The sequence below is a fragment of the Rattus norvegicus genome, chromosome 6, assembly GCF_021556685.1.
Source record: "Rattus norvegicus strain SHRSP/BbbUtx chromosome 6, alternate assembly SHRSP_T2T, whole genome shotgun sequence".
In the NCBI taxonomy this organism is placed as follows: Eukaryota; Metazoa; Chordata; class Mammalia; order Rodentia; family Muridae; genus Rattus; species Rattus norvegicus.
The window spans coordinates 47,807,840-47,833,949 of record NC_141539.1 but is presented as its reverse complement, the minus strand read 5'-3'; the positions used below and the strand labels follow the sequence as shown (position 1 = coordinate 47,833,949).

The following is a 26,110-nucleotide window of genomic DNA, read 5'->3' as shown; positions in this document are numbered from 1 at the left end:
TTTGGGGAATCATGCGAAGAAAACAAAACCCCAGAAACTGCACCAAAAAGGAAAGCACACGTGGGATCTCAGGCCTACGCCACTCCCAGCAGCCCTTTCCAAATGATCTAGGGCCACCTAATGAATGAGGGCCGGTGTTCCTTTGAAAACCTTTCCCTGACCTCCCCCCTTTTACTAGTAAAAGCACACATTAGCCGTCATCTGTGATGCAAAGCGTTGCCACCTACAAACTTTTTGTTGTAATTTATTCAGTATTTCTTTGTGTGTAGGAATGTTCATGCCCGACAGGCCAAAGGTCAATGTCCGGTATCCTCTTGCATGCACTCCATAGTGGTAGCTTGTTTGTCTGGTGGGTTGGTTGGTTGTTTTCTTTGAGATGAGGTCTCTAAGTGAGTCTATATACAGCCCATTAGTTTGACTAGACTGGCTACCCGGCAAGGGCCCAGGATCCTCCTGTCTCATGCTCCACCATTGCTGGAGGTATAGTCTGCCACGCCAGGCTTTTTGTGGGTACTGGATCTGAGCTCAGGCCCTCATGCTGTTACCACTGAGCTGCCTCCCAACCCCTGGAGATCTGAGCTCAGGTCTTCATGCTGTTACCACTGAGCTGCCCCACCCCCACCCCTTAGCATTTCTAAGTGTTGGGTGAAGTTCGGGGCTCCTGAACGGTTGACCTAGGTAGGAGGCTATTCTCATTTAAAACTGCAAACCAACCACAGAAAATAACTACATCATTTAAAGGAAAACATCTTTATGAATAATTTTGTCTATATGTACAAGCCCAGCTTCCCTCCTTCCTTCAAAATTTGAGTACTCAGAAATAGAATGACTAAAAAAAAATGTAATTTGTTAGCTAGAAGACTAACACTACAATAAATTAATATAGTTCAGTCTAAGATAGGAGACAGACTCCTCATTCTCCCTTACTAAGTATGAGCACCCAGCTAGGCTGAGAGACACTACATGAAGTGATGATGTCAAGGAAGCTGTAGCAAACAAAACAGACAACAACAAAAAACCTTTACTCCACTCAACACTGGCCAGGGACCATCATGACCAAACACACTGCCAGGCTGTGCCATTCTTCAGTGCTAAGACCTAAGTAACCTCCTGCACGCAGCTTAAAGCCATAACATCATGGTAAGAAGCTGGATTCCGTAAGATATCTCAAAACCACACCTAGAAGGTTTCCAGGATAAAATATCTCTTCCCGAAGATGCTGGTATGAGCACTGCCACTGGACTGACAGCTCAACAGCAGCTACAGGCGAGGTCCAGCCCTACTGCCCAGAGTTTACATGACCAGCTGCCACTGTCCTTGGTAAGGGCTGCCTGCAGGTATGACCCACTGCTGGTGCCAGGAGCTTGGCAGGCAAATAGTCCCTACACCGAGGAAACAAGTGTTCCTTAGGCTGCAAGTGTGGGGGCCAACATGCTTTATTCTCAACATCATCTTCCCCAGCTAGGCATTAGTACCCTGGCAGGTACCCCGGGGTCCCAGGACTAACGAACTCCTGGAAGAGGACACATCACAGACGTCCCCATACTGTTGGGAATCCAGTGCTGTCCCTGACTTCACCAGGAGGAAACGCTGGGAGCCTTGTTCTGGGTTCCTCGGGATACCACTACAGACAGGTCTGCCACTCACTGTTTGGAATCTTCACTGGAAGAAGCTTAGCCAGGCCAAGCTAGCGATGAGTTTAGAGCGCTCGCTCAATACAGACAAGGACATCCTCCCTTGTGAGAGTCACTGAGGAATCAAGAGACTAGGAGGTCAGAGCCCCGACGTATGAGCTGGAGGGTGGCTGCTCTCCAAGAGGATTTTGGGTAGGCCGAAATGCTTCCATTTGCAGGAAGAGTCGTCACATGCAAAGCTAAGGAGTCTCAACTTTTCAAACGTGGCAAGGCTGATCAAACCTATTAAATCTATTTCAAAGACCAGGTTACAAGACGGGGCTCTGTTCAGTCCTGAGCTTAGTAAATGTTGCCAGCAGGTGTTCTGGATCTACAGACAGACAGACAGACAGAACGATGCTCCTGGATTCTCCTTCCAGAGCCCGAGGCGGGCTCTGTCAGTGTGACACACAAGTCTTAGCATTCTCATCTACAACATTCAGGGCACCTGCTTCATGATGTCAGAACCAGGGTCTGAGAACTTCTGCCCCCATCACCGAATGAGAGTGCAAGAACTACAAGACACATCCGTCAAGTGTGGGTCGGATTATGAACATAGAGATGAGAGGCCCAGGGCAGATGCAGGGGATGCGGAGGGTGGGGCTCCTCAGACCTCTCCACGCCTCACCCTGCACATGCTGCTGCCTCTAGGAGCACATGCCCAGGAGATGCTCTGCTTCCTGAAGGGCAGGAAGGAGAGCTGTGGCTAAACACAAGGGATTAAACACGGGCCAGTGACTCTAAGAAGAAAATCTGTTCCTTCTGTCTGTGCCCCCGTAAATGAAGCAGGCAACACTGCTTGCCAGTAGCAAAAGGGAGAGGAAGAAAACTCCTCCTTGCCCTCAAGAACTGCCAAGGCTGTGCCTTGCCTGAGTGTGGGGACTAGGCTAGGAGTGGGCACAGGACTGAGGGATTCACATATGCAGGGACAAAGAGAAAACTCACTGAGCAGAGTTGTCCCTTCTACCTCTAAGGAACCCAAGCCAGTACCCCAGGGAGTCTTGACTGCTGGCTTTTCCTACATCCACCTATTAACTTAGCATATAAATTTGATGTATATTTACCCTAAAAGTTTACAAAAACACATGTGTATTTGGCTATGAACACAAGGGGATAGGGCAGGAGAAGTGTACAGATTTCAGTACAAATGCAAGACAAATAAACTAGGGATAAAATTGGACTTGGACTAACAGTCCGTCATATGGGTCATATGACTGTTTTGCATTTTACCACTGAACTAAATTAAAAATCAAGAGAAAATAGAGGGTTTAAGGGTGAAGCATATTTTAATAACTTTAAACAAACTAACAGTTCCTTCCTTCCTTCCCATTCTCTATAGAGAGTAGAGTTAGTATAATATCTCGAGCCGAGAGTTATTTTAACAGGGTTCTTTTCGGTGACGAGCAGTTAACTTGCAGATTCTTACCGTCGTGAATTTCGTAAGCCAAACTAGTGATCTTCTGCGTAATGATCATCATTGGGCTGTGACGAAACAAAAGTAGACATTTTAAATGGAGAGTGTCATAGCAACATGTACGAAACATGTACGAAACAGGAAAAAGGCTCAACTCTGCTTACATGGCAAGAAAACCCTCAAGTGTTTCCCAAAGCAAAAACTCGCTGGGGATTTTTAAGAGTTAACAACTCAGGGTCTCTCTGTCCTCAGGAAGTCAAAAGAGGACCCCATGCTTAAAAACAATCTTCTGTGAGCCAGCCTCCTTCAACTTACATATCCTAAGATGAGGGCGTGGCCGTCAGATATGGCCAGTTTGTGACTAAGTGCCTCCTCCAGCCTTCCCCTGGGGCTGATGCCCAAGGCTGCTCATCAAAGAGAACAGAAGATGAAAAAGAAAGGGAAAGGGGGGCGAGCAGAAATGTAAAGAAGTTGGGTGAGAAGTGTAGAGGTGTAGAGCCAAACAGTAGGAGGGAAACAAGGAGACTGAAAAGGGCAGAAGGTCATCTCCACGAAAGCAGGCAGGCTGATGCCAGCCACCCAGAACGGAGAAGCCTGGCGTCTATCAAGGAAAGAAATGGCAGCATTGCTCCGACATCTCGTAACACTCTAACTGAATGGCTAACTTGGAGAAAACCAAACAGTGGAACAAGGAAACAGCACCCCTCACAGCGTCGGCTTTCAGTTGGCCATTCGATTTTCTGAAATGTCAATGAAATCAGACATCACACTTGCCAAAAGGCAGAACGTGTGTGCTCTGCATACCAAGACAGCTAGGAATCTCCCATCATCATCCTCAAAAAGGGCCACATGGAATCACACTCATTGGGCAGCCAGAGCCAATTGGTCATGAGAGGTGGAGGCCCAGGCTCCGTCCAGTGAGCTTCCAATACTGATTTTCTGTCTGCCAGGCAGCTGAGAGCGGAGGGGGTGGGGGTTGTCTCCCAGTGTGTGCACCCAGCGGCAAGGATTTGCTTCCACATCTCACTCTGGAGTCAGATTCACAGCTGTGTCCTTGGAGACTCAAGCTCCAAGGGACAAGGTCAGATGAGGGCTGTTTTCCAATTCCCTGTGCTTAAGAGGGAAGGATTTCTCTTGGCTCTCTTAAAAGTCAATTCTTACAGTTACCTAGGAAATCATTGCTCAACTGGCCTAATCCCCCAGGATGCTCTGCACACAGGCCCGTCTGTCATTTCTGCCTTGCAAGACATCTTTATGTCCTTGAGGATTATACAAATGCTCTGCGATTTTCCATCTCCGCTGGGGAAAGATCCATTGTTCTCACCCGGCCTGATTCTCTTCATAATTAATTACAAAAGCCCATTCAGTTCTAAACTCTAAATCCCATGCACATGTAACTAAAACAACCCAATAATTTATATGATACCTACACGGTGACTCACTCAGCTGTGGCTGTCATATATAATATGTCCAAGAGATCTATGCTTTGAACGTATGTCCTTAGGGTACCCACTGTGCACCGGCATCCTCCATGGAACTTCTACTCATGAGGTGCAAAGGAGGCCGAACCTCACAGGACCACACCCTGGTCCGGGAGGCTGCACAGTGCTTAGGTGCACAGTCGACTCCTAACAAAGAGGGAGGAAGGTGGGGAGATCCCAGGACCAATTCTGCCCCGCCCCGCCCATCTGAGCTTCCCGGAGTCACTCCGCAAAGACAGCGACACTGGTGACCATCGGCCACGTGTTTGTTGCCTTTGGATTTCAGTGGTGGCAACCCAGTGCTGCTGGCTCAACTGCTCCCAGGAGCAGAATAAACATGAGACTACAACAGAAGAAGATGAGATCAGTACTGACTGCAGAGGGGTGTGTTGTGAATGAAGAGAAGAAAGGGTTGCTGGAAATTTCAGAAGGGATGAACAGATCAAAGAGAGTTAAGGAAGCTGGAGAGGAACAGATCGACAAACTCAATACAGAACAGGAGTGCAGCTGGGAGACAGGAGCCTGGGGTAGAGAAGGGAGCCTGGGATAGAGGAGGGGGAGCCTGGACAAAAAACATGTCAAAACCCATACCCTCTTAGGGCAGAGCATGAGTGCAGCTGGGAGACAGGAGCCTGGGGTAGGGAGGAGGAGCCTGGGATACAGGAGGGGGAGCCTGGACAAAAAACATGTCAAAACCCATACCCTCTTAGGGCAGAGCATGAGTGCAGCTGGGAGACAGGAGCCTGGGGTAGGGAGGAGGAGCCTGGGGTAGGGAGGAGGAGCCTGGGGTAGGGTTTTTCTACGGAGAAAACATCATTTGGAAACCAACACAGCCCCTCAGAGAGTAGATACAGATACGGAGTTTTCCTCAACAGCACATGTGTAAGTATCAGTTTCAGAGCAGTTAGTAGAATTATGTGGTGCTTTCACTGTACCTTATTGATATAAGGGCACTCCCCGATACCTAATCCCTTCCCCTGTCTAAGAATCTGGCATAGCCTGCCAGGCAGGGCAAAGAAACTCCCATCTATTCTAGAGCAGGCGGGGAAGCAGCCCCAGGACTCCAAAGGAGTGGGGTCAGGGTCTGGATGAGACCTCCTCCATTTTCTATGTGACAACATCGGTGTCTTGGCGAGAGTCAACTGGGAACTGAGGAAAACAGATACCATTACTCTAGGAGACATGTAACTGATGGAACAGCTTCGGTCAACACAAAGACACTCTCTCAACTAAGGAGTCTCTTTAAAGACTTACTTTTATCTTGCATGTACACATGCTTGTCTGCATACATGTATGTGGACCACATGTGCATGCGTGTCTGTAAAGACTAGAAGGGGGTATCATATCCATGGAACTGGTTGTGTGCCACCGTGTGGATGTTAGGAACTGAACCTGGGTCCTCTACAAAGTAGCAACACTCTGAGACTCTAAGATAGCTCTCCATCCCCTGAACTAAATAACTTGATTTTATCCCAAATTCTCACCTGTAGTTGACACTACTAGAGAAAGAAGGTTTAAGATAAATGAACACTTTCAGCACTGTCTCGTTGTCTCTCAGAGATGAATGAACTCCCACGATGCTTGTCTATTAATGCCCCAGTAACTACAAGCACCCACTTGCTACCAGGACATGACCTAGCAACAGAGACAAGCTGCTATGTCCCAACACTCATATCATCTTTATGCAATCGAGTGCCCTTTATCTATAAGACCCGTGGAAACCAAACAAGCCCCACCTGCCCAACACCAACCGCACTGGGGTGTGAGCTCAGTTAGGCCGTAGTCTGAGTCACCCACTGATTTACTTATTCTCTCATTCAGAAAGAGAACAGTTAATTAACATCTACAAAGCACCGAGCTCTGACTTAACCCAAGACACGATGAACAACATGTCCTTGTTGTCACAGAACCACTAGAGAATGACAAACAGGTAGGTCTACAATCTGCAAGTGCTGCACAAGAAAAAGGAGCAGAGAGAGGGACAGGGAGCACAGATGAGAAAGTGACAGCACCCCAAAGCGACATATGAATGAAGACCCAGCTGCACAAAGGCCTGGGGAAAGGGCATTCCAGGAGGAAGGAGGACTAGGTCATAGCCTGAAGAAGGAAGTGTGACTGGCCTTGGAAGGGCAGCAAGGAGGCCTGTGTGAGGAGACCGGGCAGAGCAGAAGGCAGGTTCTCAGGGGGCTGTGCCTTCCACCAAGAGATAAGGGTTGACCTGGGCTTTAGCAGGAACACTCGACTGAGAAGACTGAGCAAAGACTGTAAGGTGCAGAAGTGGGGATAAGGAAGCAGGTGAGGTGGACTGGAGAGGTGACAGGAGAGAGCAGGAGCAGTGCAGGCCGACTGCAGTGAGTCCCAGGTGTGTTCTAAAGCCAGTGGGACCTTGATGACAATTTGGTGTAGTTAAGGCAAAGTTGGCGACCAGATGCTACCAAAGTTTCTGATAAAGCTAAGGGATACCAGAGCAACAGGTGAGAGATCCAAGGTCTACACGGTGTTTTAGGCAAGATGCTGATTAGACAGACAATGAGTTGGGATATGGGGGACAAACCAGCTGGCTATATGGAGCAAAATTCACAAATCGGGCCAGCATCTTGCCTCAGTGTTAAAGGTGTCTGCCACCAAGCCTAACGACCTGAGTTTGGGTCCCAGGTCCCACACAGAGGAGAGAACCGATGCCTGCAATCTGTATTCTTCTAACGTGCATGCACATGTACACACACATGAACATACACACACACAAACACACACTTACTTTGCACACGTGTATATGTATGCATGCACGGTTTTGTTTTCCATGGTTCTTATGATCTTCAGTCAACCACAGTCTGAATACATAAAATGAACAATTCTGGAAATACTCCCATTTTACATTTTATGCTTCTGTGAGTAGCATCTGGTGGATTCCACTCTGTCCCACCATGGTCACAAATCACTATCTCTCCAGCCCACCATGCTGAGTATGCTGTCAGCCATTAGCCCTGTAGAATCCATGTCAGTCATCAGAGTGACTGTCACATTGCCAGAGTGCCTGTGCCTGAGTAGCACTTGACAAGGGCCTTGAAGTGTAAACGTAGTGGCTCAGCTATGCCAAAGGGAAGGGGTTTCGTTCTGTGAAGGTGCAGATTTATTGTGGCTATGCGTGTACAAAGAAACAGTGCAAACAGGATTACTGCTGCCAGTAGTGCATGGCATCCCCTGTGGGTTGAAACACAGCTCCAGTGGATAAAGGGGAGGTATCGCAGTCACCTTAATAAGTGACATTTGAATGAATGTATGAATGACAGAAACTCCAAACAGAGAGCTGAGGGGGAAGGAAGTGCCCCAATTATTTCCGCTGGGGTTTGGACAAGCAGATACTCCAAGTTTGAACAAGGGTGCTTCAAACAGGAGGGTAAAGGAAGGCACAGAAGAAGAATCCAAGGACAGTGGGCTGGATGCCGGCTGCAGCAACCTGGGCAGGGCCCGCAGACATGAGTGACATGAGGAGGTGTTTCTGACATGTTCTACCATACTGCGCCAAGAATCCACTCAAACTCGGGGGTAGAGCTCAGGCAGGGCAAGAGGCAGGCAACAGTCCCCTCAGCTCTAGTCTGTTTACTCCTGTGGTGACATACACTGTATTAGCAGCCAGGATGCTTCCTGTAGTCAATGTAGGTCAAGGGCTGGGAGACACTCCCACAGGAAGAACCGCCAGAGCTCGAAGGTGCAAAGTCTTGGGTGGCTGACTCTTCCATTCACCCTATTTACACACAGCTCCTGGGCACTGAGTGAGGAGGACTACAAAGAAAGGCTAGCGGCCTTCATGACTCATTTCACAAAACACAAAAACATGTCTAATTTTAGACTCTGGACTTCAATAAGGCTTCTCAAGATGGGGAGGCAAAAATGACAACCACACCTGCAGTGTTTAGGCCACGTCTGTCTCTGCCTCTGCTGGAAAGAACTGGCTCCCACAAAAGCCCTACAAAGGCATCACGCATGCCCAGTAGGCCTTAGCCAGGGGACACAGGAGACCAGCTGGCAGCCCAACACCCACTCAGCAGCTGATATTATATGCCTCGCTGTGAGACACAGCCTTTGATTTGAATGGGAAGTATTCTCCCTGCACCCCCTTGCCTGTCTGTTTTGTGGTGGACGCACTGAGCGATGCTTTTAGCAACACGGATCCAATTCCAATGAGAACATGCTTCTTGCCTCCTGCAATTTATGTATTCTCGAGAGGCAAGGGCTTCCTTTCCTCTCCATGTCATGAATGCCCAATACAGTTATGTAAAGAAATAAGCCAGGATGTCCCCACCGAGTTATGATCCCACAACTGCCATTCTGCATATTTCCTTTATTTCCTTATTTGGCATGGAGGGCATGTGACCCAGGTTAGAGGCAACTCACAGCAGCTGCCTCTCATTCTCCCCTGAGGGACCTGAGAAACACTCAGGTCATCAGGCTTGGCAGCAAAGCACCTTCACCTGCCGAGCCATCTCGCCGGCCTTGCCGTTCTGTACTCTTCTCTACTCTCTACCCTGATGTCCTAATCCGTCTTCTTGCTGTTTGCGTAGGGTAATCACTGATCTAGAGCATTTATTTCTTTTGGTTGTGCTTCATTGTGAGTTGGCTTTTAAGGGTCTCACTGTATCCTAGCTGGCCTAGAACTTGCTATGTAGACCATGCTGGCCTCAAACCTATGACCAAATTCCTGCCTCTGTGTCCCAGGTCATTGGGATTATAAACTGGGTCTACACTCGGCTTCTCTAGGCAAATTACTGCATTAAGGCAACAGTTTAACTTGAGAAGAATTACTGGATTTGACTATCTGTGGCAAGCATAGTAAAACATGCCTTTTAGACAAAAAATTAGCGTAGTCAGGAGCCCCACTACCCAAGGCTGTATCAGATAACCAGAACCTGGTGATGTCACTCACTCAAGGTAACAGGACACGGGCCTAGGACCCCATGATGCCGCTGGACAGAATACAAGCAGAGACCAAGAGCAATGCTCCACATACCTGTGGAGATACCACCTTGATCTGCCCTGTGGCTAGAGACTCACCCAGGATCCTGACCCTTAAATCAGAGACTTCGGTTAGACACCGACCTGCAGCTGAGAGGTGCGCAGCCTTGGGGAGACAGGCTTACGACCATATTTAGGAACTCAGAGCATGAACTTCTGTGTGATGGTCCTCAGCACAATAAAATACGACTTTTGTTACCAACTTTTTTGCTTGTGACACTATCTAACTACAGGCAGACTGTTTCTCAAGTTCATATCTCTAAGTAAGATTTTACAGCTGACTTCACGGGCTCAGTCCATTTCTTCTCAGACACGTTCCTGGACATTTCACAGATGCTTTTGAAATAGGTTCTTTTTTTTTTTTTCTATTACATTTTTAAGTTATTTCTGACAGAAAGAAATACTAGTCATTTTCTACTTTTCTTATATCATGTTTCTAAAGCTGAGGTGACACCTCACGACTTCAGTGGCTTTCTAACTTTTCTGCAACCAGAAACTTACAATAGGACATTTTATCATAAGAAATCCTAAACCAAACATTATACAAGGATCAGTACATATGCACACACACACACACACACACACACACACACACACTCCCATCCCTCTCTCCCTCCACTCTCCCACATCTTAGTTCTTCCGTGCCTCAAACACATAAAGCTGTCTTGATCAAGAGATTTAGTGAAAACTGAATTCCTCAGCAAGAGCCCAGGCCTCTCCCTTCTTGTGCTTCCTCCAGACATTCACCCTTTGAGGAGCAATGACACTTGTCTCAGTCTACAGGATGGCCCTTCTCTACCCCTTGCTGTCTCCATCTCCTGTCCCTCATCAGGGAGCACTGGCCTACAGGCTGTCTTTTCTATGGTGTCCACTTTAAAAAGAACAAGCTCAGAGGAGAAGGGGAGGGCGGAATGGGGGAAAGGATTCTAGGAAGGGGTGACAGGGAAGGGGACAGGGAGCTGGATGTAAGGTGAATAGGGAGACGGACGAATGCATCTCCATGTTTACTGCTAGAAACAAAAACTCTGTGAGAAATCTTGAATTTATGGGGAGGGTGGGAAAGTGCGTACTCCCCTGTCCTTCCCCTGATCTCTTTTTTGAACTGCAGGAGACTAAGCCCCCCGGGCTTTGGTGACCCCACCCTTGGGGTGTTTTACTTCATGGTTGACTTTTGCTGTACCCGGGTACTTATAGTCCTATCATATAATCATTATGTAATACATGCTGACTTTCCCTTTCCTTCTCTTTCCTGGGAAAATAAAGACTTACTGGCACTCCAAAGTAAGTGAGTGAATGAATGAGTGAGTGAATGAATGGATGGATGGATGGATGGATGGATGGATGGATGGATGAATGAGAGTAGCCAGGGAAGCTTGCTTCAGTTAGCTCTGCATAGTTAGATTCTACATCTAATCTCTATTAGTTCACTACTAGCGGCCAAATGCTTCCTCCCAGTGGCTAAAAATGTTTCTCTAAATCGGGATTATTATAAACAGGTAGTCTATCATTAAATTGCTACACTGCTTTTTTTCTATAAACATTTAAAATTATACTGAAATATTTAGATTATAAATTTCAACAAAATACTGCGGAAGTCACTTCATAAATAACTTTGAACAAAATCATTAAGCTTTTAATATAAACTGTTCTGTAGTTTATGGGCCCATGTAATAGCTTGTGCTAACAGAATATCAACAGACATGCACTTGCGCGCTCTCTCTCTCTCTCTCTCTCTCTCTCTCTCTCTCACACACACACACACACACACACACACACACACACACACACACATCTGGCAAGGGGATTCCAGAGACCCTGTGAAGGCAGGTGGCAGAGGGAAAGCGCCTCCTTCCCTGAGAAGCTGTGAGGCTCCCTCCGCAAAGGCCCGTCATGCCGTCATGTGAGAATAAACCTGTGTGTCCATCCACTGTGATGGCAGCTGTCTTGACAACAGCCTGAGTAACTAGCCTAGAAGGGTGTGATGTAAGGGACTAGGATGGAGCAAGGATTTGGAGTAGCAGATGAGGGAGGAAAAAGAGTAACAACTAAGCTCACACGATGGAGCACTGTGGTCCCATAGGTCCGGGTCTCACAGATGTGTAGTACTACTAACCCACAAGGGTCTAGAGGTGTGTTAAAGTACTAGTGTTAAAGAGAGAGAGACTTTGTATGGAGTGACTGTAGAGAGCCCCGGACTGGAGGATCCAGGGCTCTCACTGCGTGACCTCCCCGGAGCTGCAGAACCTGGGTGCAGGGGACCCACAGCTCAGGGTGAACAGGCACTGTCTGGCGTGGTCAGCTTTCTGTGAGAATAGCTTTCTGTGGCTATTCTCAGCATGGATCTGCTTTCTAGGACTCTGATCCTTTCATAGCTGGTTCCCATCCTCACCCCACCATGATGACGACATGTGAGAGGAGCCACTTCCTCCCAGTCACAGTGAGCCCTTTCTGTGCCGATTCTTTAGGAACATGTGCTGTTTAGAGATGAGCTGCTGGTCTGGTCTCCGCCCTCTGCGTTCCAGGTAAAGATTCCAACTCACTTCCGCCCAGCTTGCTTCAGCTGGAAGGAGTGCTTCTCTCTCTCTCTCTCTCTCTCTCTCTCTATATATATATATATATATATATATATATATACATATATATATATATATGTCATCTGTATGGCTTGGTTTTGCTTCTTATTTTGGGACACAACTTGCTTTCATTCAAACTTATTTTTAAAATCTGTATAATTAAAATCTACCTTACTCTCATAAGGGAGAAAAAGATACTCTGTGCTTTAAAATTCTCTTTTTTTTTACAGGTAAGTTTTTTCTCAAATAATTTGGTCAATTTCTACCCCCAGAAATATTTCTTTCCTAACTTGCTTATCTTCAAATTGGATGTTTTATTCATTGTGATACTGTCCAGATGGCTCCAGACTGGAAAAGGCGAACCCTCTCCTTCAATGGGAAAGCTGTGAGGCATGATGTGAAGTGTGAAGTGTCCCGAAGCCCACTGCCTGGGCCCCACACGCACAGCATGACGTGTATCTTTACAAAGACGGGGGGGGTGAGGGTGCATTTACCTCCCAGTGCTCCTTCAGCTTCCTTCAGGATAAGGAGACCTGCTCAGTGCCAAGGAGAAAATGCATTCCCCTCTGAAGAAACAAAAGCCAGAAGTGAGCCCCACTACTCCAGGGAGGGAGGGAGGGAGGGAGAGAGGGGGAGTCAGAGAAGGGAGAGAAGTAGAGAAGGGAAGGGAAGCGAGGACTAAATAGAAAGAATGTACCTGGGGAAGGGGGTGGCCTTCAATACTTATACATGCTTGCAAAAATTCCTACTAGATTAAAAACTACTTTCAATACCAGAATGCCATGTTAAGAGTCTAACTGCTCTATATTTAGACCGTTTATATAAGGCAATTTAAAAGCTCAGGTTATCTCTGCGACTTATTCAGTATTACAAATGTTTAACAGCTTTCCACTGGAAGTACTAAATGAAATTATAGTCTGTACTTTTTAACCACTATGTTAGAATAGATAAAAGAGGTCACTGAATCAAGTTTTAATCTTACCCTGAAAAATCAGCAGAATATTGTCCATAATCAAAGATATAGACTCTAGTAATCTGACACACTGAGAGGTATCCCAAAGCAAACACAAAGCAACATCTGCAAAACAAAGATAAGCCGCATTAGTGGGGACGCTCTTCTCAACGTACATCGTCAAGAAATGCACTGCTTCATATGGCTCGACAGTCACAAAGTAAGGCTACCCTACAAATACAGGCTACGAGGGCTCTTCCCTAATACGGGGCAAACGTGGATGAAACTGACCACTGTCGCTCTTCAATCTCATTCTGAAAGACAGACACACATAACAAAATTAGACAAGTGAGAGCCATGGACATAAAAAAATGTGATTACTGCTGACAGCTTTAATTTCTCGGTTCCTGCTTCCACATACATTACACAGTTCTTAGCTGGAGTTCCCCCTCCCTGTCGAACATGTGTGCGTGCTTTTGCACGTGTGCAGACACTAGTGTGTTCTCGGGCTTAGAGACCTCAGGTCCGTGTGGGAATCGTCCTCGCACACCCTCCCTCTTTATTCATCCAGGCCCCGTCCCTCGATCAATCCAGACCTCGCACTGATATGGCTAGTCTTCCGAGCCAGCTAAGTCTGGGATTCCCTGCCACCACCACGCCCACATGGTATTTATGGGTTCTGGGGAATCTGATCTCTGGCCTTACACTTTCTAGCAATTTAGTCTGTTTTTTAAAATGTGCCCTCAGCAGTCTAAAATCATGACCTTTAGAGCGAGTGGATGGGGAGGGAGGAGCGTTCTCACCAACAACCAGCTAGTGACTTTAATAAAGTTAACGGTGCCAAGATAGAATACAACTAAACACAGTATGGAAAATGAGTTTACTCATCAAAGAAAAAAAAAACCAACAGCATATATATCCTAGAGGACATAACATCACACAGGACAAAGGCTGCAATGGCAGCTCGGACTCTCAGGAAACACATGTATTATTAACCCAGAAGCAGTGCTGGAGAGAGGAAGCTAGGCCTTCGTCTCATGGGAAAACGACGAGATAGATTAAATAGTCAAATATGAAACCAGAACAAGTGGGAATTGTGACTAAATAAATGGTCAAATGCAGCTCTCGAACTGAGCTCTCAAACTGGAGAGTTTTCTAAACATTCAATATAGAAGCAATCAAAGGGAAAGTTATCTTTTTGGCTAAACTCAGTCTTAAGCTGCTCATGTAGGTGATTCTGGTGGCTTTATAACTTGGTTCTTTAAAGCGATGAGAAAAGAAAAGGGGGTGGGGGAACTGGGTGTAGTGACAAGCCCATTTAACGTCAGCACATGGGCAGAAAGGCAGGTGAGTCTCTGTGAGCTCAAGTTCAGACTGGTCTACCTACCAAGTTCCAGGACAGCCAGGGTTAAAGACTTGAAAGAAAAAGAAAGAAGGGTAGGGGGAGAAAAAAGGAGGAAGAGGAGGAAGAAGAGGAGGAGAAAGAGGAAGGGAGGGAAAGAGGGAGGGAGGGAAGGGAGGAAAAGAAGGAAGAAGTGAGTTGAAAAAAGAAAAAAGAGGAAAAAGTATTGCATGCTAAAGCCAGCATTTATTTGAGATATTTTAAGCAATATTAGTTTATCCTATAAATTCCAGTAGGAGTCTGTATAGGAAGGCTATCAGTGCTAATTAATCATCACAGTGACAAGTCAACAAGATAAATGTGCTTTACTTAAGCCAGGCCTGGTGGTGGCAGTTCTTGGGAGGCTGAGGCCTGATTTCAAGTTTAGAGGCCTACCTATACCACAGAGTAAGCTCAAGGCCAGCCTGGACTATGTGGTAAGACCCGTTTACAAAATAAAGAGTAAAAAGAGTGACAGAGACACAGCTCAGTGGTAGAGCACTTGCTTACTTGCATGCTCAGGATGACTCAGGACAGGAGGAAAAAAATAACTCAATAAAGCAAAAACTCTCTTAGCACCTGAGAGAGAAAGATAACTTCCTTAACATGAAAAGGTCTAAATGTGGTCCAGAAAGTTTGCTTGCTGGCCCCCAGAACTCACAAGACAAGCCAGGCATGGTGGCACAAGCCTGTAAGCCTGGCCCCAGGGAGACAGAGACAAGAGGACCTTTGGAGCTCAGCGGCCAATCTGGCTAGCTGATTTAGTGACTTCCAGAGTCTATCAGAAACTGCATCACAAAAGGTTAGGCTTAGAAGGTAAACATGGCAGACGTGACAGCCTGAGGGCCATCCCCAGACCCCATAGAAAAGTGTAAGAGAGCCAGCTTCACAACGGTGTCTGATTTCCACACGTGCAACGTGGCACAACTACCCACCACACAGCTCTCACACACACGAACAGCAACAACAATGTGAAAAAAGGATTGACCTCTGGCCTCACATGCACACACGTGTTTCCACATATGTGCATTCAATGCACACACACACACACACACACACACACACACACACACACACACATCTTCTTGCCCTGAGATGGCAGTGACTAGTACGGGAAGAACAAGTAGGAAGCATGGGGTGGGAAGAAGAGGCAATTACTACAGAAGCACAGCATCAACCTACTCGTAGGCTTGAAGACCCGATAGTAATAAATTCTGCTCTCGTGAAATTCATGCCTTAGTTTGCCATCCCAACCACAACCCTACCAAGGCCTTTGGGGGAGCTAGCCAGCTGATCTTCAGGGGCTTCTGGCCAACTAACGAAACACATGATCCTGAAACCCTGTCCTGTCTAACATGAAAGAATATGCCGTGGGGATTTAGATCGTAGCATTTGTTTCAAAAATAGATCAAAAGATTATCCAAACAAGAGACAGTTGAAAAAGACTCACTGTACAACTGGAATGTCTGTTTATAATAACACTGGCAATATTAAACCAGGGGTGAGAGGAATGGGGTTCATTGAGGTGAGACAATGGTTTGCTTCAGAGACAGTTCCCCAGGGTGCGCTATACACATGAAACACCAACCAGTCAAATATGAAAAGATCTAAGTGGAAAAAGATCACGGAGAGTCAAACGACAAGCTAAAATAGAACGCCTGGAGCAGGGGCATTCACAGAAGCACAAAACGCACAGAGGCCTCAGAGAGCCTCCTACAGCCACACAGGACAGTTCTGTACAACAGAACGCAAAGTATCGCGTGATAATGTATCAGAAACTACTTAGTACACATACTAGGTTAACGTCCCTAAGAGAGAACTCCCAAGCAGTAAGAAACAGATGAGGAATTCAAGTGGAAAATAGATAAGAATGTCAATGAGCAAATTATATAAGAAAAAATGTAACCACCAGTTTATTTAGAAAAATAAATGAGACTCGGTCGAGCAGTCATCAGAGATAACTTGGAAAGTCACAGCAGGATGGAGACGGTGCATGCTCAACACAGATGGGCAAAGAAGATAACACCCAGGCCAGACAGGGGACTTGGATCTCACACTGTTCTGCACATCTGTTTGTCTATTAGCCAGTCAATGTATTGTCTGTCTGTCTGTCTGTCGGTCATATGGGAGGATCATGAAAACCACTGTGGAAGTCTTGAGATTATAGGATGCACTCACTCCTACTCCCGATTTCTTCCCTGTTGAGGATGCTGCTTGCACATCTTACCGACTGAGCTACACGCCAGCCTGAAGGACAGAATTTTAAAGTCTTTTAAGCAGGTTTTTTTTTTTTCTTACAGCATACATTAGTAATGTATGCATGTATGTATGTATGTATGGTTGGGGATTTAGCTCAGTGGTAGAGCGCTTGCCTAGGAAGCGTAAGGCCCTGGGTTCGGTCCCCAGCTCTGAAAAAAAGAAAAAAAATAATGGGGTATGTATGTATGTATGTATGTATGTATGTATGTATGTATGTATGTATGTATGCACTTTGAACTGACAACCCTACATTCTTTTTTTTTTTTTTTTTTTTTTGGTTCTTTTTTTCGGAGCTGGGGACCGAACCCAGGGCCTTGCGCTTCCTAGGTAAGCGCTCTACCACTGAGCTAAATCCCCAGCCCCATACAACCCTACATTCTTATTTCACTCAGTACACTTAGGACATAGTTGTGAGTCTGCAGTACAATGGTGGAAATATTACACAATGGCACGATACTAAGCAATTCTACAACTGTACATTCAGAGATTTCCTGCCTAATTAGGGTGGAAGTATTTGTGTGACAGAAACTGATAAGTAAGATAAATCCAAAACCAAAATCATCAATTTTAGCCTTTAAGAAAAAAAAATTCGGGGTTGGGGATTTAGCTCAGTGGTAGAGCGCTTGCCTAGCAAGCGCAAGGCCCTGGGTTCGGTCCCCAGCTCCGAAAAAAAAGAAAAAAAATTCATCCAATGTCTGGTTTTGTAAACACATTTTTATTTGGCCACACCCTGCCCATTTGTGTATCACAATGGCTACTCTTGTCTTACAGCACCCACAGAAGCCTAAAATAATTACTACCTCATTTTGTTAGAAAACATTCACTGACCCTAATTTAGGATTAAATTGTGGGTGAAGATAGTCAAGGTGTCAGCCATTGTGAGGAGGGACATCACCACCACTATTTCATTAGCATATACATCAGTCAACGCTCACCTCAGAGTGACATTAGTTCATCAGTAGTGCAGGCAGCAACTTTACCGAACTGGAGAGTAATTACACATCTCTCTGTAGTCAGTGCTGTCAAACCACAACTGGCCTGCAATCACAGGTTAGCTATGAAAATTTTGGCACTACTCAATGACAGCATCTCATGGGAACTGTGCACACAAAATTTACAAAATTTGTGCACACAAAATTATTTGTAAATTATGGACTACATATCCACCCCCATCCATACATTTTTAAATACGTACATACAGCACTTTCAGTTTCTAAAAGGAATTGGTTGATTTCAGCTCGCAATCCAGACACCAACATCCACCAGACACCACCAGGTCCCTCACATAAAATGGCACAGTAGCTATACAGAAGCTAACACAAGGGAGACAGTATATAAACAGACTGTGTTTAAGGAATAATTAGTCTGTGTTTGTTTAACACAGACGCCATGTTTTTCTAACATTTTCTGCCCACAGTGCTGAACCCACAGATGTGGAAGCCACAGAGGGAAGGCCAACTGCCTCTTATACGTATACATCTTTCCCAGAAAGCTAGTTAGCTGTGAAACATGGACTAGTACTGACGACTCACATGCCCTTACTCTCGGAAAGTGGCTAATCTCAGCAGAACTTGCTGTAACAACTGAATACAAAGACAATAATTTGTTACCCCTTCTTACTGGTTATACTTTTACATGTTGCCATTGCATATATTAGGGATGATGAAATGTATTCCTAAAGTTGGTTATGGTTTAGTTTTGAAACTACTGGGTAGTTTAGTTACATCCATAGGTTTCTTTATACCACTGAACTGGGTTATGTCTTCCTAGAGAAAAGAGTGGCTGGTGCTGGGCAGGCAGTGTAGCTTTTCTGGAGCACAGAGCAAGAGCCCTCTGCTTTCCCTGGGTGTTGTTATACAGGTTCTGCGTAGCCCTACCTCAAGAAGAAGATCCTAGGCACTAATTTTTTCCCGTTACGTGCAACTGATTTAGCTAGTCAAATGCTTGCTGTCGCCTTGCCTTTTGAAATAGACTGTAGGAATTGTGTTGGGGAAAGCCTTTGATTTTAAGTTCACACATCAGCAGAGAAAGCAGACATGTAAGCCAAAATGCACACAATCATATTTTAAATGATCCACTTAAGCACCACTGACTATCTCCAAAGAGCAACAAAGATGCAAATACAATCCAGACTGTGTGATCTCTCAGGCATGGATTCCTCGCTCCAGGCCAGTAGCTGGGGACACTGACCATTCTGACTCCATCTCGAAGGACCTTTTGTCCTCCTATAACTGACCGACTTGTGAGGAGGCATGAAACTCAGACATGTCAACAAAGCATGACAGAGGATTTGGACAGCTTTACCTCATCCCTCAAGTGTGACATCTGCTGCTGGGATATTTCAAAGTGCAGCAGCCAATTCTTGCTTGTAGAGGGGTCAGCCTAGACAGTTAACATGCTGAGGTAGTAAGGCAGGAGATTAAATAGAACTTAAGGGTCTGATACGCCAAAGACAGCATTGCAGAATTAGCCGATGGAAAAGCCCCCACCTTGTGATTTCTAGCTTCAAGCAATAATACTTTCTCTACTTTTCTGTTCACACCACTGTGCATTGAGTTGAGGTTTCTGTTCTGTGCAGCCAACAGCATCCTGGCTCAGGAATAAGACTACCAAAGTCCAGGGGCTGGTGAGCCGGCTCTGTCAGCACGATGCTTGCAGTGACATGAATAGAATAGGTGTTCAGAACCCAGGTTGAAGTCAAGCATGGTGGTGTGCATCTGTAACTCCAGCACTGGGGTTGGGGGTGAAGACAGGAGGATCCTGTGGCTCACTGGACAGCTGGCCTAGTTCAATTTGCAATCTCCAGGTTTAGTGAGACCAGGCGTCAAAAAGTAAAGATGGAGAGTGATTGAAGAAGGCTCCTGCCCTCAGTGGTTTTCTGTCAACCTGACACAAGCTAGTTATCTGAACAGAGGGAACCTCAACTGAGAAAATGCAACGTAAGAACTGACTTCAGGGCATTTACTTAATTAGTGATTGATGGGGAGGGCCCAGCTCATTGTGGGTGGGGCCATCCCTGGGCTGGTTGTCCTGGGTTCTATAAGAGAGCAGGCTGACTCTCTGGAGAGATGGCTCAGCAGTCAAAAGCACTGACTGCTCTTCCAGAGGTTCAGAGTTCAATTCCCAGCACCCACATGATGGTTCACAATCATCTGTAATGGGATCTGATGCCCTTTTCTGGTGTGTCTGAAGACAGCTACTCATATACATGAAATAAATAAATCTTAAAAAAAAAAAAAAAAAGCAGGTTGAGAAAATTCTGAGGAACAAGCCAGCAAGCTGCCCCTCTCCGTGACATCTGCAGCAGCTCCTGCCTCCAGATTCCTGTTTTATTTGAGTTTCCCTCCTGACTTCTTTCAATGATGAATAGTGATATGGAGGTGTGAGCCCATAAGCCCTTTCCTCCCCAACTTGCTTTTTGTTCATGGGGTTTCACTGCAGCAAGAGAAGCCCTAACTAGGACAGTACCCAACACCAAGCTCATAGGCACGTGTCTCCAACACTGACCTCATAAGCACATGCATGTACACCCCCTCCCAACCACGTACACACAGTAGGTCAGTAGATTATGAACTGCGCAAGGACAGAATGCTTTCTTACCATATTTCAGATGTCATTCATTATAAGTAGAGACTGCTGAGGGGGCAACAAGGTACTGAGGAATGATGGGAACTAGGGAGCTGGCAACGATGAAGAGGCTGACATAGGATTCTCAGGTGAGGAAAGCAGGTCACTGTCATCCCAGGGCTAAGAGTCATGAAACTCTCGGAGTGAAAACAGAAACTTGCAACAGCATTTGTATTGCCATGTGAAATCAAACTGGAGGGGCCGCTCACCGAGCTTCTCACACACAGATCTCAGTAGCTGCCCTTTTAGTTTACCTGTGTGGTCCTTACAGTGATGCAACCCCCTTGAGACCCGGTTTTCCGACTTACAGAAGGGAACTGGCTGGGGATTCCACCTGCTCTGAGCCCTTCCTGCTACACATATGCAAGGTAAACTTGTGCATCCTAATACTCACTCCCGTCAGTATTTCCTAAAGCTATTTGCTCATGAGCCTTTGCTCCTGCAGCTTGTGTGTCCTCTGACGGAAGAAACAGAGGCCCTTACTGCCTCCTTCCATAACCAAGACCGTGTGGTACCAGTGTAAGAGATCGGAGTACAGAAAAGGAGGCCTAGAAGTGAAGCCATGTATCTGTGATGCTATAGCTTGCACCTTTAGTGTCCTTCACAGGCCCCTGTGTTAGCCGTGGGTCCTGCAGCCTTCATATTGGGAGGAGGTAGAAGCTCTAGGAGGTGGAGCCAGGCAGGAGGTCTTTGAGAGTGTTCCTTGGAGGAGATACAGGACCCTGCAGGGACCCTGGCAATTTCTCCCCCCACCTCCTGCCAGGCAAACAGCTTTTCTATATTATTTCTGTAACTCCTACCATGATGTGTTTGCCACCTTCCACAGGCCCCAAAGCAATGGGGCTAAATGATCATGGCTTAAAACCTCTCGAAATGTGAAATCCATGTTGATTTTTCTCAGGCATTTGTTACAGTAACAAAAAAGCTGATGGACTATCCGGTTAATTGTAAACACTGCCTTTCCCTACTGAAGCATTTAAAGGACACAAAGCAGGTCAGGGCATGAAATTTAAAAACTAAAAAAAACTAAAAAAAAAAAAAAAAGACTTTATCAAAAATTTAAAGTTCTCTCCTATGAGTCATCACTAAGGAACAGTTAGGCAGGGCAGAGACTGTAGGAAAATAGCCACAATGTATCTGGCTGACAAAGAGGACGAACAGTAACAAAAGCAAACAACAGGGGAAAGATTTGAGTGGAATAACCTTCTAAAATTACAGAATTAGACGATTAGCACGAGACAACGTTGTTGGCACAAGTCCTTATCAGAGAAATCTAAAGCAAAGCTACAGTGAATATCACTCCATAAAAAGAGGGGACATCACCTATTGTTGGGGGCTAGGGTACAGTTCACTGAGGACAACACAGGATTTCCAATGCCGTTGGTTCTATCCCAGCATAAGGAATTAAAGCATAAGAAAGCCTCTTTGGCCTTTATTTTATCAAAGCAGAAAAGGGAATACCTGAGAAGTTTCCACACGAGGGGACAAGGAATGGAGTTGTGCATGCCTATGTGCAACAGAGAACGTATCATCAAAGTAGATCATTGGCATGTATGAAAAGGTCTTAATGCAACTCGTTCTGCTGTGGCATTAGTGTACGCTGGTCTTTGCTAGGTCACTACTGCTGTGACGAAACACCATGATCAAGAGCAAGCTGGGGGGCAAGAGCTAGCTGGGGGGCAAGAGCAAGCTGGGGGGCAAGAGCAAGCTGGGGGGCAAGAGCAAGCTGGGGGGCAAGAGCAAGCTGGGGGACAAGAGCAAGCTGGGGGGCAAGAGCTAGCTGGGGGGCAAGGGCCTCATTTGGCTTACACCTCCATATCATATAATCCATCACTGAAGGATGGTGTCCTTGTAAATGTCAGGACAGGAACTCAAACAGCAGGAACCTGGAGGCAGAAGCTGACACAGAGGCGATGGAGGGATGTGGCTTACTGACTTGCTCCTCGGGGCTCACTCAGCCTGCTTTCTTATAGAACCCAGAACCACCAGCCAAGGGACGTCCCCCATCAGTCACTAATTACAGAAATACCCTACAGGCTTGCCTATGACATGATCTTATGGAGGTATGTTCTCAGTTGAGGTTTCCTCCTCTAAGATGACTTAGCCTGTGTCAAGTTGACACAAAACTGTTCAAGGCAATGCTGATGGCATTCAGAAGAAAAAGCCTTAAATAATATGTTAATGCATACATAAAGCAAGTTGTTCTTCCAAACTCTGTGATGAAAGTACAAGGCTATTCCTTTCTCTTCCTCCTCTTCTTTTCTAACCTCTGGCATTTTTTTACATGTAGCATTTCTTCTCCTAGATACTTACATAAAAATACAAAAAAAACAAAAACAAAAACAGATCCACAAAAACTTGTGTGGGAATGTTTTACAAGTTCGAATCCTCAAACTCAAACTCAATAGTTCAAAACTTGAACCAGGCTGTAAGTTAAGAAGTGAAATGATGCAGAATTATAGTATGTTCAGGGCACAAACTGCTAGCTAGAACAGAAAGGAATCATCTCTTTTTCCTTAGTTATTAAATTTATGTATGTGTACATGTGTGTGGGCATATAAGTGCAGGTCAGAGGACAATTGTGGGATTAACTCTCTCCTTCAATCATATATTCTACATGTAGGTGAAACATTTCATTCTGTAGGGAAAGCTCATTAAACTCTGAAAGTAAACAATTCAATAATTTCAGGAAGTCCCTGAAACTGACCGGATTCACTAAATAAGCAATAATAACTGCTGAGAGACACACAGAGAATGCTGGGTGTGTTTGGGTGTTAGAGCTGTCTTTGAGTCACTTCTGCTCCTGTAGTGATGCCTCACTCAAATTCCTTTAAGTTACCTCAATAAAACTCATTGGTTCGACACAATGGACTTGGGCAGATCTATCACTGGCTCCTTATCTGGAACAAATAGACATTTGTTCATGTCTCCCCAGGAATAATGTCACACAGAATATGACACAGTTTATATGACATTCTAGACTAGGCAGAGCTACTCTAAGAGATAGAGAATGGCTTGCTGGTTTCAGGAGTTAGGTGGACTGACTACATGAGGATATAATGGGGCTTCTTTGGCAAAAAGAGAAATGTTCTTTATCTAGTGGTGGGCAGCAGTTAAACAGATCTATATATGTACACCATACTCCTGGAACACATAACTTGTTTTAGGTAAATTATACCTAAATAAAGGAAATTAAAATGACTTGGAAATAAATTCCATTAGGGTCCTCTAGAGCCACCCCCTCACTTTAGGCCCACAGGTCCCATTTGCTTCTTTTCTCTGTGTCCACTTGCTTCCAAGAGGAATTCGATAGTCCCTTAAATGCCTATTCCATTATAACAGTGTCCACTTTCTGCCTCTAGCCTGAACATGTCTCAGGTATCCAAACTCAAGACAACTTCCCAACATCTCATCTAATGAGCACTGCAGGGCAGAAATCCTGAAGTGGTAACTAAGCGTCCTAGCTACGTTTACCTTTTCCAGTAATCCACTCGAAATGAGAGAGAAAGAGGGTGGGGGTATTGAGTTTACGTTTCAGGGCTGGGGTTAAATATCAGGGCTTTGATAGTGCTATGTAAGCACACACTACCACAGCTTTATCTCCGGCCTCAAAAGTCACTAATGCCTAACTACCATTCCAGGCCCTTGCTTAAAGTCTCTGCACCTCACAGCACTGCTGCCTGTATACATCTCTATCTTCAAACTACACCCTGAACTGAGTGCTTTCCCACCTGGCACACGTTCCAGCCACAGCCATCACAGGAACTGCCTAGTCTCTCTTCCTCCATTCTCGCCCCCCTGATTGATTGTCCCACAGCACTGGAGGGTGCTCAGAACTTAATCTAATACTTTTCCCCTGCACTTGAAAGAACATTGATGTTTCTTTCATTATTCCCCAGAAGCTATTTTTTTTTTAAACTTTTACTATGCTTTTAAAAAATGAATGATAAATACTTACATGGATTTTCATTTTTTATTCCAACCAAGGAACACAGAATTGGTATTTTTCAGAGTTTCCCTGGGGGGGCACACATGGTGAGTGCTCAATTTAAAGGCATCATGTGCCCACATGCTATTCCAGATGATGTCCCCCATTAGGCTGACATAAGACAGATGCTGACCTGTCTGCCTATGTATTTGTCAAAGCTGAAAAAAAAAATCAGTAAACTCAGGGGCTAGAGAAACAAGGGACTTGGTACCTACCCAGGTCAGGTGGCAACAGGTTCCCTCTCTAAAGCTTAGGTGGACTTAGAACTCATTCACTATATAGCCAGGCTGGTCTTCAACTCATGTTGATCCTTCTCCCTGATCCCCAAGTACTGAGTGGGATATGAGGTGTGATCCGACATTCTTGGTAGGAATTGTGAGGTAGATAAAACAGGAAGCTTAGCAGCCTGGCTACCACATATGGCTACATACTCTACCACACATTACCACTCAGGCAGAACCTGAATTGAAGCATCTGAAGACACACTGTCAGGCCAGTCACAATTCCCAGTTGACGTGAATTCTGCATTAATTTGTTCCATTTCACCGTAAAGATAATTGTGGTCTTGTTGAATTGCTTCTTGCTGGTCCATGTTGAATCTTGCCTATCTCCTCTCTCCGTGCTCATGAGAGCTGCCCAGTGGAAACAGTGCAGACAATGGATGCAAATACAGCCTGATCTGCTGATGGCTGACACAAGCCTTCCAGACAAGGTCACGTTCACTCAGCTTGGCGTCTCTAAAATCTACCCTTCCCCTCTTGGCACACACTCGAACATTCTAGACAACAGCAATTCTGATGAGACTAAAGAGACACCTCTAAAGTAATGTTTCACACTTGCACCTCGAGTCCAGTCCCTTCTAAATCTATTCTGAAACTTCTATGGGTCGTCATTCATTTCTATTTTTAGGACATAGTAATTCAGAAAAAAAAATAAAACTAGAGATCACTCAGCCTAGCAAGCAAGCTCCTCTACTTCAACTTTTTTTTTTTTATTCTGAGAACCAGTTCTGCTATGTTGCTCAAATGCTACGTGGACTCAGTGATTCTCCTGCCTCAGCCTCCCAAGCAGCTGGAATTATATACACTACTCTATGCACATGCCACCACCCTGGCCTTGGAACTGCCTACCATTTGAACAGCAGTAAGAATTATCCCCAAGCTACAAATGAACAAAACCGTCATCACTGATGCAGGGGAGTGCTCAGGAGTAATGTGGGGGCGCCCTGGATTTAACCCCAAAGATGGTGAGACAGTTCCTAAAAAAAAACTCAATAATTGACAACATGTTAAGGGCAGGCCTGTGGGCTGGAGATGGCTCCAGGGTTCCCAATACCTACACAGTGGTTCACAAGCAAACGTAACTCCAGTTCCAGGGATCCAATGCCCTTCACAGGTGTCAAGCACGTACGTGGTGCACAGACACACACGCAAGCAAAACATTCACACATAAAATAAATTAATATATCTTAAATAATTGCTAATAAGCAATTAATAGCAATAATTAGGAATAAGCAGCAACTAAACTACTTGCCAAAATACTAAATATGCACTGTGTAAAATGTTTCAATGTAACATATGCTAGAAAAAAGTCAATTAGATGTACCATGTACGTAAGAACAAAAGAAGAGAATAAGAGAGATGCAGGATAGGATCTGAAGTCTAATAAAACCAGAGATCTAGAAAAGATGCTTGCTTTAAAATTACCCATGTTGCTTTCTTAAAGAACGTATTTCTAGTCAAGTTTGTC

At 45.4% G+C, this 26,110-nt stretch overlaps 1 protein-coding gene across 4 annotated transcripts in view; it reads right to left on the bottom strand.

Moving 5' to 3' along the window:
- The window catches only part of Mboat2 (membrane bound glycerophospholipid O-acyltransferase 2), a 126,580-nt gene that overhangs the window by 24,817 nt on the left and 75,653 nt on the right, over positions 1-26,110 (bottom strand). For 2 of the 4 annotated variants that reach the window (NM_001108016.3, XM_087553179.1), the window contains 2 exon segments: positions 3,100-3,155; positions 13,137-13,232. In NM_001108016.3, coding sequence (NP_001101486.2) covers positions 3,100-3,155; positions 13,137-13,232 — 152 coding nt within the window. 4 annotated transcript variants of the gene reach the window in all.